Source organism: Lissotriton helveticus, chromosome 12 (genome assembly GCF_964261635.1).
Source record: "Lissotriton helveticus chromosome 12, aLisHel1.1, whole genome shotgun sequence".
NCBI lineage: Eukaryota > Metazoa > Chordata > Amphibia > Caudata > Salamandridae > Lissotriton > Lissotriton helveticus.
In genome coordinates, this window is record NC_136073.1 from 150,459,557 (window position 1) to 150,478,844 (window position 19,288).

A 19,288-nucleotide genomic window follows, 5' to 3' on the forward strand; every position below is an offset into this window, starting at 1 on the left:
TACAGGCAGGAGAGGAGAAATAAGGGAGGAAAAAAGAAGAAAAAGCATGAAATAAGGCAGAAAGCAGAAAAAAGCACAGAACGCACAAAAGTGCAGAAACAATCTGAAAAAGGGTGAAAAAAAGAGCGGACAGCAGAGCGATGCAAAGGAGACTGGACCACCAGGGAAGCTAAGGGAAAAAAGGGAAAAGTGGAAAAAATTAGAACAGGTAGGACAAGTGAAGAAACAGAAAAAGACAGAGGGAGAAAAAAACGAGTGAAAAAAATGGAGAGGAGTGCGGATTGAGGCAGAGGAGAATAGCGGTTAATTGGACCCCTAGGGAGGCAAAGGCAAATAAAAAAAAGTGGAAAAAATGAGAACAAGGTAGGACAAGTGAAAAAACAGAAAAAGACAGCGGGAGAAAAAAACAAGTAAAAAAATGAAGAGGAGAGCGGAGTGAGGCAGAGGAGAACGGGTCCATTTGATCACCACCGAGGCTAGGGGAAATAAGGAAAAAGTGGAAAAAAATTGAAAAAGGTAGGAAAAGTGAAGAAACGGAAAAAGACAGAGGGTGAAAAAAATGAGTGAAAAAAAGGAGAGGCGAGCGGAGCAAGGCAGAGGAGAAAAGAGGTCCACTGGACCACCAAGGATGAGGCGCAGGTGAAACTGTGGGTGGAGGAGGACCTCGAACACCAGCACACAAGAGTGCAAGTGCAGGGGCAAGCCTCACTTAATGGTGGAGCTGCGAGGGAGGGGAAGCAATTTCACTGACAATGAGTAATGGGATCTTCTCGTTGAGGCCGGTCTTGTGTGTCTTTAATTTATACACCAATCATTGTTCCTTTTCGAGAAGTGATTTTGTAATTTCAGTGTTTTGTGGCAATTTGTTCAGTGCAGCTAATTTTCATCTGTGTTTTTCCCACAGTAATAAACTGTCGACATTGCAGATGTATTTTTGCAGTAGATGTAACTTCTGTGTTACTCAATCTTTGTATTTATTTTCTGGTCATTATACCTATGTAGCATTGCCTGCAAGGGCACTCAATGAGGTAGACCATGTTGTCATAATTACAGTTGGTGAGCATCCACTGTTCCACAAAGAAAAGAGAGGGGCCACCCTCACACCAAAGCGACAGTGCACCAAAGCGAATGTAAGTCAGATGAGAAGTTTCTCTTGGGGTTCATTCACACTCCAACACTAATTCAAGGCTTGCCATTCATCCATTCAAATATCAAACTAATATCACCAAGATAACATCTTGATATCATGTGTACAAAAAGATATTAGGCCAGATGTACCCACATTTTATTACAGGCTACAGCCCGAACTGCTGAACAAAATTACACCAAATTTGGCAAAAGGATAGCTCTTAGTTCAGAAAGCGCCCTTTTTAAAAAATTATGTAAATCCGTTAGGTAGTTCCTGAGAAATTAAAAAAATAAATCATTTTGATGTCAGAGCCGAGGAGGATTTGCGACTTCTCCAGTGCACGAGCTTCATTCTGATTGGCTTCCAACACTCAAAACCAAGAAGTGTGTGTGTGTGTATGGGTGTGCCAGTAGGTAGTTATAGTTAGGACCTTGTTTTTATTTAGAAAGTGTTTTTTCATTTGCCAATGTCTTTGGTGCCATTTGACAAATTTTCGCAAACTTTTCAAAACTAATGGCTCATTCAGGTCAGCTCCTGTCTTGGAAGTTTTGGGATGAATCATCAAGGGGGGGCCGAGAAAAAAGGGGGTCCCAAAACGCATTCCCCCATGTTAAGTTCCATAGGAAATTTAGACATGGCTACAGCCCTAACTGCTGAACGGAATTACACCAAATTTGGCAAAAACGTAGCTCTTAGTTCAGAAAGCAACCTTTTTTTTTTAAATGGTGTAAATCCTTTCAGTGGGTCCTGAGAAATCCAAAAGATAAAACATTTCGATGTCAGAGCCGAGAAGGATTTGCGGCTCCTCCAGTGCACGAGCTTCATTCTGATTGGCTGCCCTCACTCCAAACCAAAAAGTGTTTGCAGCCATCTTGTGACTCGGTAGAACCGAGTGACAAGAAAACAGTCAAAAGAAAGATTAAAAACAAGAAAAATGGGCAGAGTAGAAACACCCTGACTCCCTAAGCCTGCCTAGGGGGTCTCACAAGGACCCCCAGGACCAAAAAAAGCAGATACAAAAATCAAAGTCAGCCGAATATGTGCTAGGTGCGCGAATCTGGGCCCCTCGAAAAGCATTATGAAGCACAGGCTCCCGTGCTTCATTTTCTATAAGCCTCCGGTGGGTCAGGTTCCGGGGGTAATACCTAATTATGTAGTGGGGGCCCGCAGCCCTGGGGACCACCACCTCCCCAGGGCTTTTTTTAAAAAAATGCATGGGGGAGCTCCTGCCCCCCATGCTGCCCCAGGATCAGCCACCTCCTCGGGGATTGTTATTTTAAACCAGGGGCCTTACGGTCCACCCCAAGCCCCGGCGATCGCCACCTACCTGGGGCTATAATTTATTTAGGTTGGGGGACCTTGTGGGCCCCCCAAGCCCTGGGGACCACCACCTCTCTGGAGCTATATGATTTAAATGCAGGTGGGCCACGCTCCAACCCTGCCATACCAAACACTTCTGTGCTTCTTGGAAGCAAAAAGTGGCCCAAAAGTGGCCCAGGGAAGGAGGGCCACGCAAGCCCCCTCCCATAAAAAAAGAAAAAGAAACAGGCAACTCGATGGAGGCCCGCCCCCTCCATGCATGACTCTGCAAATGCGCCTCCTGTCATGGTCTGAGCTAGGGGATTAAGTCCCAGTTGCTAGTGAGGGTCTCTGGGTGCCAGCCATGCCATCAGGAACCTCCAGTAAGCCCCACACAGTGGGATTGCTGAGAGGTGGTAGGAGGCAATGCCCTTTTTACACCAATCTGCAAATGTGCCTCTTGGCGCACTGCTGGTGGTGTGAAGGGAGAGTAGCCTCTGACCACTCTCAGCAATCCATCTGTGTGGGGCTTACTGGAGGTACCAGGAGGGCTAGTTGGCACCAAGGGACCCTCCGAAGGCAAGGGGACTTCACCCCCAACCAAGAGTGTGCAAGGAGGTGCGTTTGCAGAGTGGTGCACAAAGGGGAATGGTCTGTGTCCACCTCTCAGCAATCCCACAGTGTGGGGCTTACTGGAGGTAACTGGTAGGTTAGTTGGCTCCTAAGGACCCCCAGCAGCGAAGTGGACATTAATCCCAATGCAAGAGCACGATAGGGAGCACGTTTGCAGAGTGATGGGAAAATGGCCCATGGCTTGCTATAAGAACTTATCAATGCTGCTGTTTGGTACTTACTGGAGGTAATAGGAGGGGTAGTTTGACCCCAAGGATGTCCTTGAGGGCCATATACCTCTCCTGTTACCTCTGCTAAGTCCCACACAGTGGGATTGCTAAGAGGTTGTCGGAGGCCTAGCCCCCCTTTCCCCACCACTGTGCAAATGCGCCTCCTGGCACAGTACTGGTTGAGGAATGAAGCCCACTTTACTCCTGAGGGACTTCGGGGACCAAGAAGCCCTCCTGGTACCTCCTGTAAGTCCTACGCAGCAGAATTCCTGAGCACTGATTGGAGGCCCAGCCCCCTTTCTCCAACACTCTGCAAACGTGACTACCAGTTAAAGAAGCATTTGTAAAGTTATAGGTCTTGCAAGACTTCGAGCTATTGGTGATGTAAATCTAAAAAAGTTTTACTACTGTGTTTTGGAGTGGAGTGGATGTACTTTGTGTGTAGTGGAATTATGCTGTATGTTGTGCAGTGAAATTATGTGGATAGAAAGTTTGTGGTATTTAGTGTATAGGAATTATGTAGCGTGTGATTATGTGTTATGGAAAGTAATTATGAAGCTAAATTATGAACCCAATGAGACAAAAAAAAGAAGGAATCACTGAGGAGCACTTCTGGACCTAGTCAGAGGTATGAGCAAGGCCACTGGAATTATGCAACAGTTTGGCTGCACCACCTTTCACACAATTATACATTTTCTGCATTAGCCACATAATCCATCATCTGCTGCACAATCTGAAGATATGAACAAAAAATGCCTTGTTTCTAGCTCAAACAGCTCAAACGTTACTAAAAATGCAGCGACAAGTGTTACAGAGTGGTGGAAGGCCCTTTGCAAACCTAGAATGGTCACCTGTTACTTATTGCTAAATGTGGATGGTAAATTGGTACTAATGGTGTGCAAACCACTCTTGCTTCTTTCTGGACCTCTCTTGCCTCTTTCTGCATTTCTGTTGCTTCTTTCTGCAACTTTCTTTTTTCCTGCTCTTTTTTGCCTCTTTCTGCTCATCTCTTTCACTTTCTGTACCTCTCTTGCCTCTTTCTACAACTCTGTTGCCTCTTTCTGTACCTCACTTGATTCTTGCTGTACCCCTCTTGTCTCTTTCTGTACTCCTGTTCCCTCTTTCTGTACCTCTCCTGCCTTTTTCTGCGCCTCTCCTGCCTGTTTCTGCACCTCTCGTGCCTCTTTCCACACTTCTCTTGCCTCTTTTTGCAGCTCTGTTGTTTCTTTCTGTACTTCTCTTGCCTCTTTCTGTACCTCTATTACCTCTTTCTTCACCACTCTTGCCTCTTTCTGTACCTCTGTTGCTTCCTTCTTCACCTCTCTTGTTTCTTTCTGACCCTTTGTGCCTCTTTCGGTACCTCTGAGCTTCTTTCCTAACTGTGACTGTGCCAATTAATCTTAAAGTGACCAAAGTATTGAAAAAGTTCAGCTGTTAAATAAAATAAATGGCATGCTCTTAACTAACGAGTGCCTCCACTGTTGCCCACAGTCCTGGTGTTGACCACGCTTCCTGCAAAATCTAGCAGTTTAGATTTTAGTGGTTGCTAGGCTAATTCCTCCGCTCCTTATGCAAAATGTCAGTTCCTTCTGGGATAAATACCTCTTGTCCAGTTATCAAATGGTTTTTACTAGGTCCTGTTGCAAAATATTTTGGGTTGGACATTGTATTCAGTAGGACTACTGGGACATATGCAAATTTGACTACCTACTGAAAATTAGCCACTGAAAAAAATCCATGCCATTAGACTGTGAAAAGAAGGATGTTGGAATACTGTTTTGAGATGGAGTGGAATTTACTCCAAGGTTAGTTAGTATGACAATATTTGGTTCAGACAAGAAGTTTAAGAAAGAAAATATGTTGCATTTTGGAATTATTTGTTTGGGCAAGAATTAGAAACAAGCCCTTGGAATGCTTATTAATTAATTATTGGTCTCTTTTTCATATATGGATAGTCAGATTAAAAAAATGGAGAAATGTCATGATTTCTGATATTAAACTGTCCTTGTGAAGTACCTAGTACATCTAAATGATAAATTAATTTGCACAGTAAAATAATGGTCGGTTCTCTTGTTTTTCAGCACCACATGTACCATATCCAGGAAGAACAGGATGTGGGGGATATCCTAATAATCCACCTTCACAAGGAGCACTCTTCCACTTCCCCTGAGGACAGCTGGTTCTGCAACAAAGTTACTGTGGAATCTCCTACAGGAAAGTTCTACCACTTCCCCTGCTACCGCTGGATCGAGGGGAACATCTCAGTAGAGCTCCCTGAAGGAACAGGTAGAACATTTCTTCAAATAGAACGGAGCACCCAAAAAAGTCACAAAGCTGATGTCTCACTGACTACTCTTAGTTTTTTTATTTTGGGATTTTATGGAATAGTTTATGTGCTAATGTTGAACTGATACCCAGTTAATTCTGCTGGCAATGCCATCACAACGTAAACATATGTAGTTAGAGTAAACAGGTACAAAAAAAGTAATCATCAAAAACTTTGAAATCTTAAAGATAACCATTGTATTAGAAAACCATACAAGTAGTAACTATATCTATAAAGATACCAGCTGCTGATAATTGGGTCAGCACAAGGCAAAATGGAGGCAAGTCTCATGAGTCAAGATTTTATAGTTACAGCTGTGGAGGGAGGATTCAATAACATCACATTAAAGGGTTTTTGGCACCAGTAACAACCCAGCAATGTTGAGGCAATGCAGAGCCTCCATATTTTGTTAGGATATATCTCAAATTGTCTGCTAATGGTATGTCTCCAGGGTAGATGCAGGGCATTATCATATGCTTAATATTGCACAGTCTAATTCAATTTTTTGACTATCATAATTTCTAAACTATAGGAAAAGGTTAGCGTGATTTAAGGCTAATGTTTCTTCAAGACATACCAGATAAACAGTCACTCAAGAATTTGAAAGTAATGGTTTTAAAACTGCACTCCTTTCTACTGAATCAACGACTGCCTTTGTTTTAAAATGTTTTGTTGGAGTACCATGGTTAAATGCTGCTAACTCTCAAAGAATGTAATTTTAATCAGTTGTGATTAAATTCGTTTAAAAGGCTCCAAAGTTCAGTTCTGTACAAGGCTCTGGCATCAGTCCAAACCGAATAAGCCAAACCCTTGCAAGTTTTTCAAAAGTTAGCACTTTCAATGATTTTTCGAAAATGAGTTCACTTTTAGCAGCTCCTTGTAGCGGTAAATTCATGGCCTCTGTGAACAGAGCAATTCACCCTTTTAGCCTTGACCTCCCACCTGCCACCATCAACCATGGCCTCTGATGTCCCCACTCACCCTCCACCTTTTGCTTCCTGCACCTCAGGTTTAGCTAAACCTCTGAGGTAGTCAACTTTACACTTAAACTTCTGATCATGAAATGTAACTGAAGGCTCCCTGTTATGTCACATTTTACTGACTTAGAGTTTGGCAGACAGAGTAACAGCGTTATGGGGTGAGGGACTTTACACCCGCCAAACTGCCTTTCCTTTGCCTGACAAATTAATGTTTACTGCTGGAGGTTCAGTGAACTCATTGGGTTTGAATGAACTACTGTCATGGTGGGTCATACAAAGCCATTTAATAGTTTGGTGTCCATCCATCATTGTGGGAGTTTGTTTATGGAAAAGTAAATCCATTTGTCCCAACACAAATGTAGTCTTCTCCTATTCTGTGGGGGTACTTTTTAAAATAATTACTCTCCCTCACTGCCAGGATATTCCAGATGCTGACAGACAGTAAAAAAAAAAAGATAACATGCTACCTCCCTGTTAGAAGTGGGGTTTCTAGTTGGCAGGTTGTTATCCTGTCCGAGTAGGGACCCTTCTTCCTAAGGGGGATACACTACTGGTATAACCCCTGCTCACCCCCTTGTTAGCTTGGAATGAGCAGTCAGGCTTATCTCAGAGGCATTGTGTGAAGCATTCACACATAACATACAGTCATGCAGTGAAAATGCTACAAAAAGACACCACACCAGTTTTAGAAAATTAATTTATATTTATCTATTCAAAGAAGACCAAAATGATAAAAAGTCCAACATATAATAATCTAAGTCTGTACTCTGAAAGAATAACCTTAAAAATGCAGTTCCTTGAAGTCGGTAACTCTGTATAGTACTACTAAGGTGCTGAAAACAACCAAATCCAACCGGAAGGTTGAACGCATCATTGTGGACCTGCGTCGGTGTCAGAAGACTTGTAAACAGTAACTTGTTGTCCTCGCCGACTGCAGAGGTGTGTTCCAGCAGTGGCGGTAGTTGAGGCTGCAGTGTGAGTGAAGCAGTGAGGTGTGTGGTGCCCTCAGGTCATGGTGCAGGCAGCAGCTCGGTGGCGGTCATCCAGCAACATTGTAAGACCAGGGCTGTGGTGCAAAGCGGTGCGGTGCTCATTGTGGTGCTGATGGTCACAGTGTAAGCTTTGCCGGCCATCGAGGATTAGAGGTCAATGGGGGTGGTGTCGGTGGGCTGTGGCTGCGGTGTGGGAAGGGGCGCTGCTGCGGGTAGCTTATGAGCGGTACCCCCAGATCACGGTGCAGACCACAGCGGCAATAGCAACTGGCCACCACATCGCCAGTGAGACCAGGGTGGCAGTGCAAGCATAGGTTCGGTGGCGGCGGTGGTTGCCGTCATCGGTGAGACCAGGGTTGCAGCATGAAGTGTGTGGGTGCCCTCTGCAGTGCCTTCCTGTCACTGAAACACCGGCGGTCTTGGTGACAGCATCAGGTTGCTGTTTCTCTTTGTGGCAACTGAAGTATGCAGTCCCAGAGGCAGTACACAGAGGTAAGGAAGACTTTGCTGACCCTGAGACGTCGTAAATAGCAGGCAAGCTCTACCTCAAGCCCTTGGAGATACTCAGCAAAAAGGGAAGAAAAATCCAGTCATGTCATTTCACTGCCCTAAGCAGAAGCAGCAACTGCAGGCCAACTCAGCAAAGCAACAAAACAAAGCGTCAGTACTACTTCTGATAACTCTTCCAGTTCTTCTCTTTGACAGGTTCCTTGATCCCCGTGAGTTCTCTGAAGTGTTTTATCTCCCTGAGGCTTCCAACCGGAGGCAAGCTCTACTACAAGCCCTCAGGGAAAACTATAACAGCAGAATGATGAATGTGCATTCCAGTCCTTTTCCTGCCCGAGACTGAAGCAACAGGCAGCAGGCCAACACAGCAGAGCATGCAGCAAAGTGGCAGTTCCTCCTGACAGCTTTTCCAGCTCTTCTTCCTGGCAGGTTCCTTAGTTCAGAAGTAATCTAAAGTTCTGGGGTCTGTTCCCCAATATTTATAACACATTTTCCTTTGTTCTCTTTTGGCAGAAGTCTGTCAGCTCAGTCCACACCATTCTGCCCTCCCCGGCCCAGCTTCCTGGCAGGAGGAGGAGACAGCATTGTGCAAGGGAGACAGGGCCTATTCAGGTGCAAGGGAAATCACCTCCCACCATTCTAAATGAGGACCAGGCCTATTCAGGTGCTATTGAAACTCCTCTCACTACTCTGAATGCAGCCCAGGTCCAATCAGCCCAGCCCTGACTCATCCAGGAAAGACAGGACATGCCTCGACCCCCCAGTGTCTATCTACATTGAGGGCACATCCCCAGCCCCTGTCACTCCATAGCCAGACAGTCAAACCACAATCCAGCAGAGCACACAAGATGGCTAAGCAAGAAAATACCCACTTTCTAAAAGTGGTATTTTCAAACTCACAACATAAAAATCATCCTTACTAAAAGACACATTTTTATGTTTTGAGTTCTGGTACACTAAACTCCATTTCTCTAACTTGTTTCCAATAGGAAGCTATACTTGTAAGATGTTACAAAGTATCCCTCATTCTATCCTATTAAACAGATAGCCTTTCAATAGTGAAAAACAAAATACACTGTATTTAACTATCAGGACATGTCACACACGCCAGTACATGTCCTACCTTTCACATACATTGCACCCTGCCCAAAGGGGTACCTTGAGCCTAGATTAGGGATGATTCAAATGCAACAAAATGGAAGGTTAGGGCCTGGCCAGTGGGTGCACTTGCCAGTTTGACATGGCAGTCACAACTGTGCTTAGACACTACAGTGGCAGGTCTGAGAACCCTCTGAAAGGCTGCTTGTGTGGGTGGCACAATCAGTGCCCCAGGCTCTCTAGCATCATTTGCAGGCACTGGGCACACACAGTGCAATATACTGAGGACTTAAAGGTAAATCAAATTAGTCAAACATGCAAACACCAATCCATAAACATAATTTACCTGAAGAGCATAAGCACTTAGGCACTGATTAGCAGTGCTAAAGTACCCAAAAGGAACAAAAATAGGGGCAAAAACAGGAGGCCCAAAAAGCAAAACATCAGGGGATAAACCAGCTGAAAAAGCAAAGTCTAACACTCCCCCTCTAAATAGGGCAGATGGTCGGATGGCTCACCTTCAATGGCCCATAAGCCCTGGGACTGTAGATGGAAGGCGTATGCCAAAGGAGTAAATTTTACTCTTTTGGCATAAGTCTGCTGGTCAACACAACATAACATTGGGAGAATGGACAGATAGTTTGGCAAACATGTACTCCTTCACCTTCACAGTTGCAACGGAGTACCCTGTCTGCCAAACTCTAAATCAGGCCTATAATGTACATCTAACTCCACCTCTAGTATAAACTGTTTATTGTGCAATGCAGATCAAATGCTCTGATGTGATGTGTTCTGCATTTTTAACCTCTTCAGCGCAACCGCGTTTCCCCCTCCGGTGCTGGGCCCTAATAAAAACGGGCGTGGTCATGACGGAACGGTTCCGTCATGAGCACAGCTCAACCGTAGCTCATGACGGAACCGTTCCGTCATGAGCATCGAAGGGGTTAATGCAGAAATAATTTACATATAAGTCAGCAAGGTTTTTCCTGAATCCATAACAGATCATAACTACATCATTTGCATGTTAATAAACAAATGTTCTGAAAGATCCCACAAATGTGAAACATTGATGTGAGTTCCCAAATCTAAAACAATCTCTAATGGACTCTTCGACATGCCATCATTTGAACTCCTTCAAAATGGCATAGGGAGTAGGGTATGCATGATGCAATCTAATAGTTGGACTTTCAGACTATTACAGTGCCAAAGCAAATAACCTGAAAAGTCACCAATTCACACAAGTGAACATGTGGACGTGATTGCTGTTTGAGTTCTACTTTTTTATTATAGACATGAATGAGACAACTATCAATCTGGAAAAAGCGTCAGACCAAAGATGGATTTACCAAACAAAATATAAATGTTTTCCCCTGTGCCCATTGTTCAATACTTCTAATAATTATAGAAGAAGTATTACAATAAAACCTAGACTTCCAAGAAAAAAACTGCAGTGTTTTTCCTAATAAGAAATCTAGTGAACATAATGAACTTTCATAATAAAGACATCTGTAAGCCACAAACTTTTGAATTCAACAATGAGTTCCAGGCATATACAACTAACAATATATACTCCCTAGAGTTCATTTCACTGAATCATGAAATGTTGCACAAGACATCGAAGCTCTTCATAAAGCAATGTGTTTATTTTACTCTACAAAATCCAAACTGTTTATCATGCATCTATTGTAATTTGCACTCATTGGACCAGTTCTCTCTATAAGGCAGTATTGTTTTGGGACATACTCTGAACCAAGATGTTTAGTGTCATGGAATGCCAATAGTAAGAATGTGTTTACAATTTACAGAACGATTCTCAAAGTGCATAGAGATATCCAAATCAAACAAAGCAGAACTTGACAGTGTTCCGTACTCGGATTCACACTGCATGGAATATCCGTAGACCTGTGAGCATCAGTTACGATTCAGAAATTGTGCAAACCACTGGGACCATTCGAATAGACGCACAACTTGTGTGGACGCCGTAAGAAACAGAACCCCTTGTGGGTTGGAAATATTACCATAATTTAACCCCTCACATGCTGGTGACGAACCCCAGCCGTCACGCCCCGCAGTGGGCGTGTGCTGATGACGGCTGGGGTTCGTCACGGCCCCGCCCTGTTCGTTTGTTTACCGCTCAGCGGAAAAATCGAGGCAGCAGCGAAGGGGTTAAAGAAAACGTAGGCAAGGATCATAGCCTTGATAAAGTTACGGGACGATTTCCCTTGTTAAACGACGAAACATGTGTCAGCTGTTGTGAAAGGCTGTTTTGAAGACTCAAGGATTAAAAAGAAAAAAGAACAACAACTTACATGATGTGTTGAAATTTCTGCTCGCGTTCTGCACTTTTAGATCATTTTTGTGACAACATTTTGTGTGCTGGGGTTTTTTCATTTATGTAATGGGGGCATCTTAGTCTACTGGTTTTGTGGGGTTTGGTAGTTCTCCTCTCTTTGCAGCACCAAAGATAAGATAGATATCCCACACAAATATCTGTGTCACTCTCCTTTGTAGAGCCATCTTCCTAACACAACACCACTGTCTAGTAGTGTTAGAACTTGACAGATATTGACTTGTCACAAACACACATATAAAAAACTGCGAATTTGCCTCTTCGAAACAGGCATAATGAACAGTGGGGAAAATTCAAACTATAACACAAGTAAGATTATACAGAATATTAAATGTGATATAACTATGTACTGTACATGCTGAGAATAAACATGCTAAACACAAACTATGAATATATAGTGTAGATCTCACCAGGTTTGAAATGGAAATGTACAGAGTTAGGAAGTGCTGGAAACCAGAAGACAGCCAATATAGGCAATACATCATAGTTCTCATAGAAAATGAAACACACTTTTTATCCACACCATTAAATGAGAATCAGCTCAGGAGGAACTACTTCATATGTTTTTAAAAATGCAAATATACTTTTAAAACCTAAGTGATAAAAACAGTTGTGACCAGAGTTATTCTTCTTTCTGTCATATCAGGTAGTAGCAGAAGCGTACAGAAAAGTCTGCCAACTATTAAAAGCATTTTACAATATTTCATTATTTACTGGTTAGAGTTTAAGACTAATTTGGTGGTAAGTAATGCAAAACCTTGATTGTAGCTTGAAAGTTAAACTAATAAACATTGAACAGTTGTTTTTTGAGTTTTTCAGAACGTTTTTATTTTAATTTACAAAAAACACTTTCCACATGAATGTAATGATAATAGACAGCAAGCGTAAATCAAAAATACAAAAGGTATGTATATTGTACGATAAGAAAGTTATGTTTTTTCTATGAAAAACATTATTTTTCATATTTTCTTTATGAAATCTCTCTAAATATTTGCCTTCCCAACAGTATTGAGTCCTATTGGTACATTTTGAGTTTAAAGCGAAAACAATTGTCTAGTTTTACACTAAAGGTAATTTAGCAGTGCTTACTGGTTTGTTAGACTATAACCAGTGCCCAAGGTAGGACTCCTTGGACATTAGGTATAACACAATTGTTTGTTTCTTTCTTGTCTTATGCTATAGACCTTTTAATCCCTTCCTATTGTATGCATTGTTCTCGTTTTCCTAAATATCAAGACATCACCTAACTCGAAATGAAAGATCCAATCTGTTATCATGCATTATGACCTACAGGCAAGGCTGTGAATATTCATGCTCTTTGCCTCCTTGGGAGGCTTTTTCTGTGTTTGACCTCATTTGCTGGTTCTTTTGTGAGCCTTTATCTTTCCTTTGGATCACAAGAACACCTCTGACTGCTAGAAGGTTATGTGTGATAATCAAAACATGTAGACTATGTGAGATATTTTCTGGCTTGAATGCTGTTGTAGGGAAGGTCTTCAATTACATATAGGACATGACAAGATTGGCTGTAGCTGTCTCTCAACTACTTTAATGGTTCAATTACTTACTTGTTATTGCAGTACTACAAGTACATCGCTAACCTAACTTCCTTATATTGTGAGGGGTCCTACAAATCCATGACATCCCTTTTCCTAGTATAAAAAGCTCCCCCTCCTACATCCTGTACCATCACAAAGCTCCACCAATCCCAGTTGGCCTGGAGATACAGAGTGGGAGAGAGAGCTTAAGGAAGCCAAGTGAGAGAAAGACTCGGAGTAATGCAATTACCTGTAAGTCATTGAAGCATTACTTACCCTCCTTCTGGCTTGTCTTCCTTACATGCTGAGATGTATCAAAGCTAAAGTGACCTCCAAAAAAGAAGAGAGTTCCCCAGGTGAACCAGAAAGGACCGGGTAATATTAACTAAACAAAAAAGTTCTCCTTTCTGTATTTAGTCAATTCAAGTATGATTAATCATAGCATTGCAATATTCACCATTAGAAATCTAGTTACCAAAATACATATGTAACAACACGTGAATTTTTATCTTTCCATTATTTTATTGTTAAAAACATGATTGGATTAAAAGATGATCTTAACCATCTACCTTGTTACAGTAAAAACATCAACCACTTGTGTATTATTCAGAAAAATAAAAACATTTTTTAAATACAAATTGTTTCATATACATGGGACACAACTGGTGTCTCTCTTTTAAAATTGCAACAAGCAATGTTCACAACATAAATACTCACAAAGCAAAATGATCACAACAATGTGAACACTTGATCCTTATGTTGACGCGTTTCGGTTTCTTTTTCTTATTTGTAAACACCTTCCTCAGGACCGAACATTAAAAACATCCAATCTTCTTAAGTAAAATATTAAGGGCTATGTGTAATTGCCCACATGTAAATCAAATATGTCTTCAGAATCAGTTTGAATTTCTTCAGGACCGCCACTTGGATAATCCCCTTTAGTGAGGGTACTTTTCCAGCCTTTTGAAGTAATTATTGGGCATGGACTGATAGGGTAATTTTCATTTTCCATTCTGATCCTTCTGGCACCACTCATCAATTTCTGTGGGGCTAGATTAGGACCTTTGAAAACTCGCTCCGCTGCCGTTTCGGGGTTTCTGAGTCAATCCGGTTTGACTCAGAAACCCCGAGACGGCAGCCCCACAGAAATTGATGAGTGGCGCCTGAAGGTTTGCCTGGTTGGCTTGCAACCCTTTTAGGCAGGCCCAACATTTGCAAAGATGAATCCTGACAGAAACTCCCCACCCTCTCCAGATTAGCCAAAACCACTCTCCAAATGTCTAGAGAATGAAGCCTAATCTTATCAGGAGACTGTGGTTTAGGACCAAAAATGGGCAGAATAAGCTCTTCTTGTGAATGGAATGCAGAATTGACCTCGGAAACAAAGCTAGGACCCGGTCGCAAAACCAACTTATCCTCATAGTTCCACTGAAAGGGGGCTCTACAGGAAAGGGCTCCAGTTTTCGCAATCTCCTGGCCAAAGTATTGGCCACAAGAATAAACACCTTCAGCATAAGGCACCTGAGATCAATGTAATGTAGAGGCTCAGAAGGGGGGAAAGGCAAAACTTGTAGCACCAGAAGCAGATTATAGGAAGAACAGTCTGACACATTTTTGGAATTAATATTAGAAAAAACCCTTAGAAAAACCCTTAAACTATTTCTGAACCAGACTCTGGTAATACTCCATAGTACTCAAAGGAGCCAACAATGTGATGATGTCTACCCACTGCTGCTTCAAAGTGGAAGGAGAATGCACCAAAGTGAACCCATCCTGCAGAAACTGAAGGATCTAAGGAATTGAAACGGACATAGGCCTAAACCATGGCTTCCCACACCATTTCCCAAGGAAACCCAGTACTGACCATATGAAGCCCTAGTGGATGGGCTCCTGGCAGCCTGAATGGAAGTGAAAACAAAAGAAGAACAACCTTGAGCCATCAATCTTGCCTGCTCAGGCTCCAAACCATCAATTTGAGACAAACCGGAGACTCTTCCTGAGGGATCGGGAAGATCAGAGGAGATGGACTCGTGGGCTGCAACCGCTCCTTGTCCTTCCTCATCATCACCAGAAGAGGAAACCAAGAAGAGAGGCCACATGCCAAAGCAACCAAGACTATCTGAGCTCCCTCTCTGCTCACTCTGAGCAGAAACCTCTGGATCAAAGGAAATTCAGGGAAAGCAACAGGAGACCCTGAGGCCAGTGACAAGATAGCACATCTATCCTCCAGGCCAAAACCTCTCTCACCTTGGAGCAAAATCAGGGAAGAAAAGCGTTATGGGCAGATGCAAACAGATCCACATCAGGACACCCCCACCTCTGGCAAATCAGACTGAACAATCGGGGAGAGAGACAAAAGTCATGAGAGGAGGGACTCACCCTCCAGAATGCATCTACCCAGGAGTTCAGAAACCCTGAATAAAAATCATTGTCAGAGATAGGAGATGAGTCTGGCTCAATGAGAAAATGCAATCCAAATTGAGGGCCAGGAAGATGGAGAGACATATCCTGTGAGGTGGGGTCCAGGATTGAAGCGGACAGCAAACATGGATGTTGAGAATGAAGTGAGCCCAGGTAACCAAAAAGAAAATGGGCATCAAATACTCCTAAACTCATATCCAGTCCAACACCCTTGGAATGGGAGCCCTAAGAAGGCCTAGAATATGTGTCCATGCAGGTGTGAAATATGGCTCCAATGAAAACACGATCCTGTGCTGGAAGCAACTGTGAAATCTGGGTGTTGATAAGGAACCCATGAGAGGTCAACACCTGGGCTACTCGAGTGACATAGCCCATTGCTGGACTGACTGAACCAGGCGACACCAGACAATGGTCCAGCTATCGCTGGACGCGGATCTCTTGATAATGAAGCAGATTCATCAAAGGAGCCAGAAACTTTGTGAAAACCTGTGGGGCAGATTTCAAACCTAACAGGAGCACACAGAACTGGAAGTGAAATTCCCACCCTTTTCGAAACAAAGAAACTTCAGATGTGAGTGGTGAATAGGCATGTGTAAGTAAGCATCCTTCAGATTGATGATAGCCAAAAAATCTTGAAAAGAAACTAGAGGAATGATGACTTGAAACCCCACCATATGAAAATGGAGAGTCCTCATCCAACTGTTGAGTCTTTTCAATCGAGGACTGGAAAAAAACACCCTGAGTCTTTTTGCACCAAAAACAAAATGGAATACACCCTCTGGCCCCATTACTCCTGGGTAACCGGGAGAATAGCCTGCTTCTGCAGCAACCTCAAAAGCCTGTCCCACAAGGCCTTCCCATGGATTGCATTTCTGGGAACAGGAATAGGGATGCATCCCAAATCTGGAGCCAGAGAGTGGATCTCTATAAAGTACCCAATCTGAATGATGCTCAGAACACAATGATCCGTGATAGATGCTGACCACGGATGAAAACAGTCTTTGAGCCTTCTTCCCACCACATCCAAGGCCAGGGGATTGGAATAATCAGGATCGTTGTGTTGAGGCACCCGTCTTATTGTACACACTCTGAGACCTCCCTGGTTTATGGGGCTGGTATTTGCGACTTTCCAAAGAGAATGACTTAGAATCTTTCTTACGATAAACGTTAGAATCCCTAGACCAGGGCTTAAAGTTCCTCCCAGAAAAAGAAAATTTTCATCATATCATCCAGCTGGTCACCGAAGAGGTTCTTGTCCTCAAATGGATGCTTCAACTGGGACGTTCTCTCCAAACAATAAGCCTTTTAATCCCAAAGCCTTACATGTCAATGCGCCATCACCACTGAACTAGAAGCAATGGAGGCTACTTGGATGATATCAGCTGAAACGTCTATTAAGAATTTTGACTGCTGTTCCTTCTATACCAAGATCCCTGATACATCCACTCCTTCTTGTATTAGTTCTGCCAGAGAGTTTACATCTTTCACCAAGGATTGTGACGTTAAAGCAGCACCTGTGGCTACCAGCAGTACAAAACTCACTGCCCTAAAATATAATTTAAGGCTGGCGTCCACCTCTTTGTCTGTAAGGTCCAAGGCTGAAAAGTCATTGGGACTCAGTGAAGTCTTTTCAAGTAAGGAAGCTAAAATAGAGTCCACGTTGGTGTCCTGAGGCAGTCTATTTTGGAGTGGAAAGGAAGAGTCAAAGGAGCCATGTTGGCAAATTGAGGAATGAGACCATCAGCATCTTCTGCAACATGGGGAGGATCAAACTCCAAATTGTCACGGGTGTGCAACAAGATGGCCCCCAATTTGTCACTGGAAATAAACTTCCCACTAGAGGAACTAGGTTTTTCTAGCATCAAATCACTGTCTGCATCAAAGAAAAAATTAGCAGACCACACTTTCTAGGAGTGAGAAGACTTGGCAGCTAAAGCCATAACCACCACCACCTCATCAGTCATAGCATGAACTTGTTTAGTGGTCACTCGTGCCTTGGTCTCAAGAGAGTGACTGGGATGCTGCACAGACACCTTTCCATCCTCCTCCTCAGAAGAGGGAAAAAGAGATCTCTTCTGCTTTTCAAACCTCTTCACCTTTATTTGAAGACTTCAAAATGTGAAAAGGTAGGCCTTAAATAAGACCTGCAATTGGCATAGCCCAATAGTGAAGACACATACAGGCCCCCAATAGGGCAATAGACAGGAACAGGAAGGCAATCCCATATAGCTACAGCATCACAACAGCCCCATAAGAGTGCTCCCCCTTACTGCTAATAAACATACTAGCATGGGAAAACAGTGCTATTCCCATCCGTACCGCATCAATCCTTGTCTTGAGAGGTATCACTCCCCCTAACCAGGAAGTTCATCTACACACCGGCGTCCAAACAAGAAACCACCATCTGAAATCAGGAAATGCCCCAGAGTGCACACACTGCATTGAGCCACTCATGATATCCCCGCTCCTGCCGTGACACCTGCATGTCAGCCCAAACAGTCAATCAGACTCTGGCCACTATGAGTCTTTGCAATGGGGAAAAATACTTTCTTTACCCTGGAGTGAGTGCATCGCACCCGCCCTTCCGAAAGAGATGATGTAAAGAAGCAGGAGGTAGATGATAGGGGGAGGAGTTTTTAATAAAAGGAAACGGGATGTCAAGGTAGGCACGGGAGGCCTCACCATGTAAGGAAGGCAATCAACAGTGGGGAGGAGGTAATGGTACAAATACTGGTCTTTATGTAGCTGAACCATGGATATTGCCCATGAAGAGCAGATTAACCTAGATAGTCACTGAAGTACCTAGAAAATAAATCTTTAAATTTCCATACCAAAAAATAACATTGGAACTTACTTTCAGAATCAAATACACGTGAATGAGTATCTGAATGAAAAAGAAATACAAAAGAAGAAAGCTTGTGGGAAGAACCACAGAAGTTGCACGTATATCATGGTCTCCTAACCAAGCCAAAATAATGTACTCAAAAGTCTTTTGCAGGAAACCCTTAAAGAATTAATGAAGTACAACCTATTCTGATCGTTCGGCTGGAAACATTGAACGCTGAAGTCAAGCTTGGAAGTCCTCCATAGTATTAAGTATTGGAAAGTCATTAAACAATCCACTTTGACACTGTGAAAGTAAAAGTCCAGGCACTGGTCTGAGGTGCTGTCAGTCAAGCAGGAGCCAAGCAATATTAGACTTGCCCCATCACAGTTCTGTGGTGGGGAAGGTATGAGGAAAAACTCAGGTCTAGGATTCATCCTCACTCAAAACAGGGCCTCCTCCTGCCTGTGGTTAGTGGGATCAGCCTTCGACCTTTCAGTTGGTTGAAGTGAATGGCAATGCTATGTCACAAACAAGTGGCAGAGGGCAGCCAGGACCACAGCAAATAAACCAAAGCCATGTGTTCTATCATTAATGGGTAACCAATGACATGTAAACTATAGAATAAGTGGTCGTTAGTAGAATAGCATGTATCCTCTTGGTGGCAGGAGATAAGAGCCACTCCCACTAAGGGCAAAAACTTGTGAAAAGTAAATGTTATTAATGTGCAATTACTTCTGTAATTGTAAAAGAGCTTTGATGAAAAATGTAATTGTTCTCTTCAATCTTGTTGGTTGCTCCGACGATGGGTAGGCTCTCACATCACAGCACATTTGCATCATCTTCATACTCTTCATCTAGAAAGAAACATCTTGTTAGTTTCTTTGACTTTCATATAAAACTAGGTATTTTCATGCAGCTACTTCCGAAAGCTACCGGACATGACAACGTACAGTTTGATAAATGGAAATTTAAGAGGTTA

General features: G+C 42.9%; 1 protein-coding gene across 1 annotated transcript in view; it reads left to right on the top strand.

Moving 5' to 3' along the window:
- Nucleotides 1-19,288, top strand: part of LOC144798609 (hydroperoxide isomerase ALOXE3-like) — a 413,185-nt gene that overhangs the window by 42,561 nt on the left and 351,336 nt on the right. Inside the window, exon 2 of the mRNA XM_078669567.1 lies at nucleotides 5,352-5,556. Coding sequence (XP_078525693.1) covers nucleotides 5,352-5,556 — 205 coding nt within the window. The remainder of the gene's footprint in view (nucleotides 1-5,351; nucleotides 5,557-19,288) is intronic.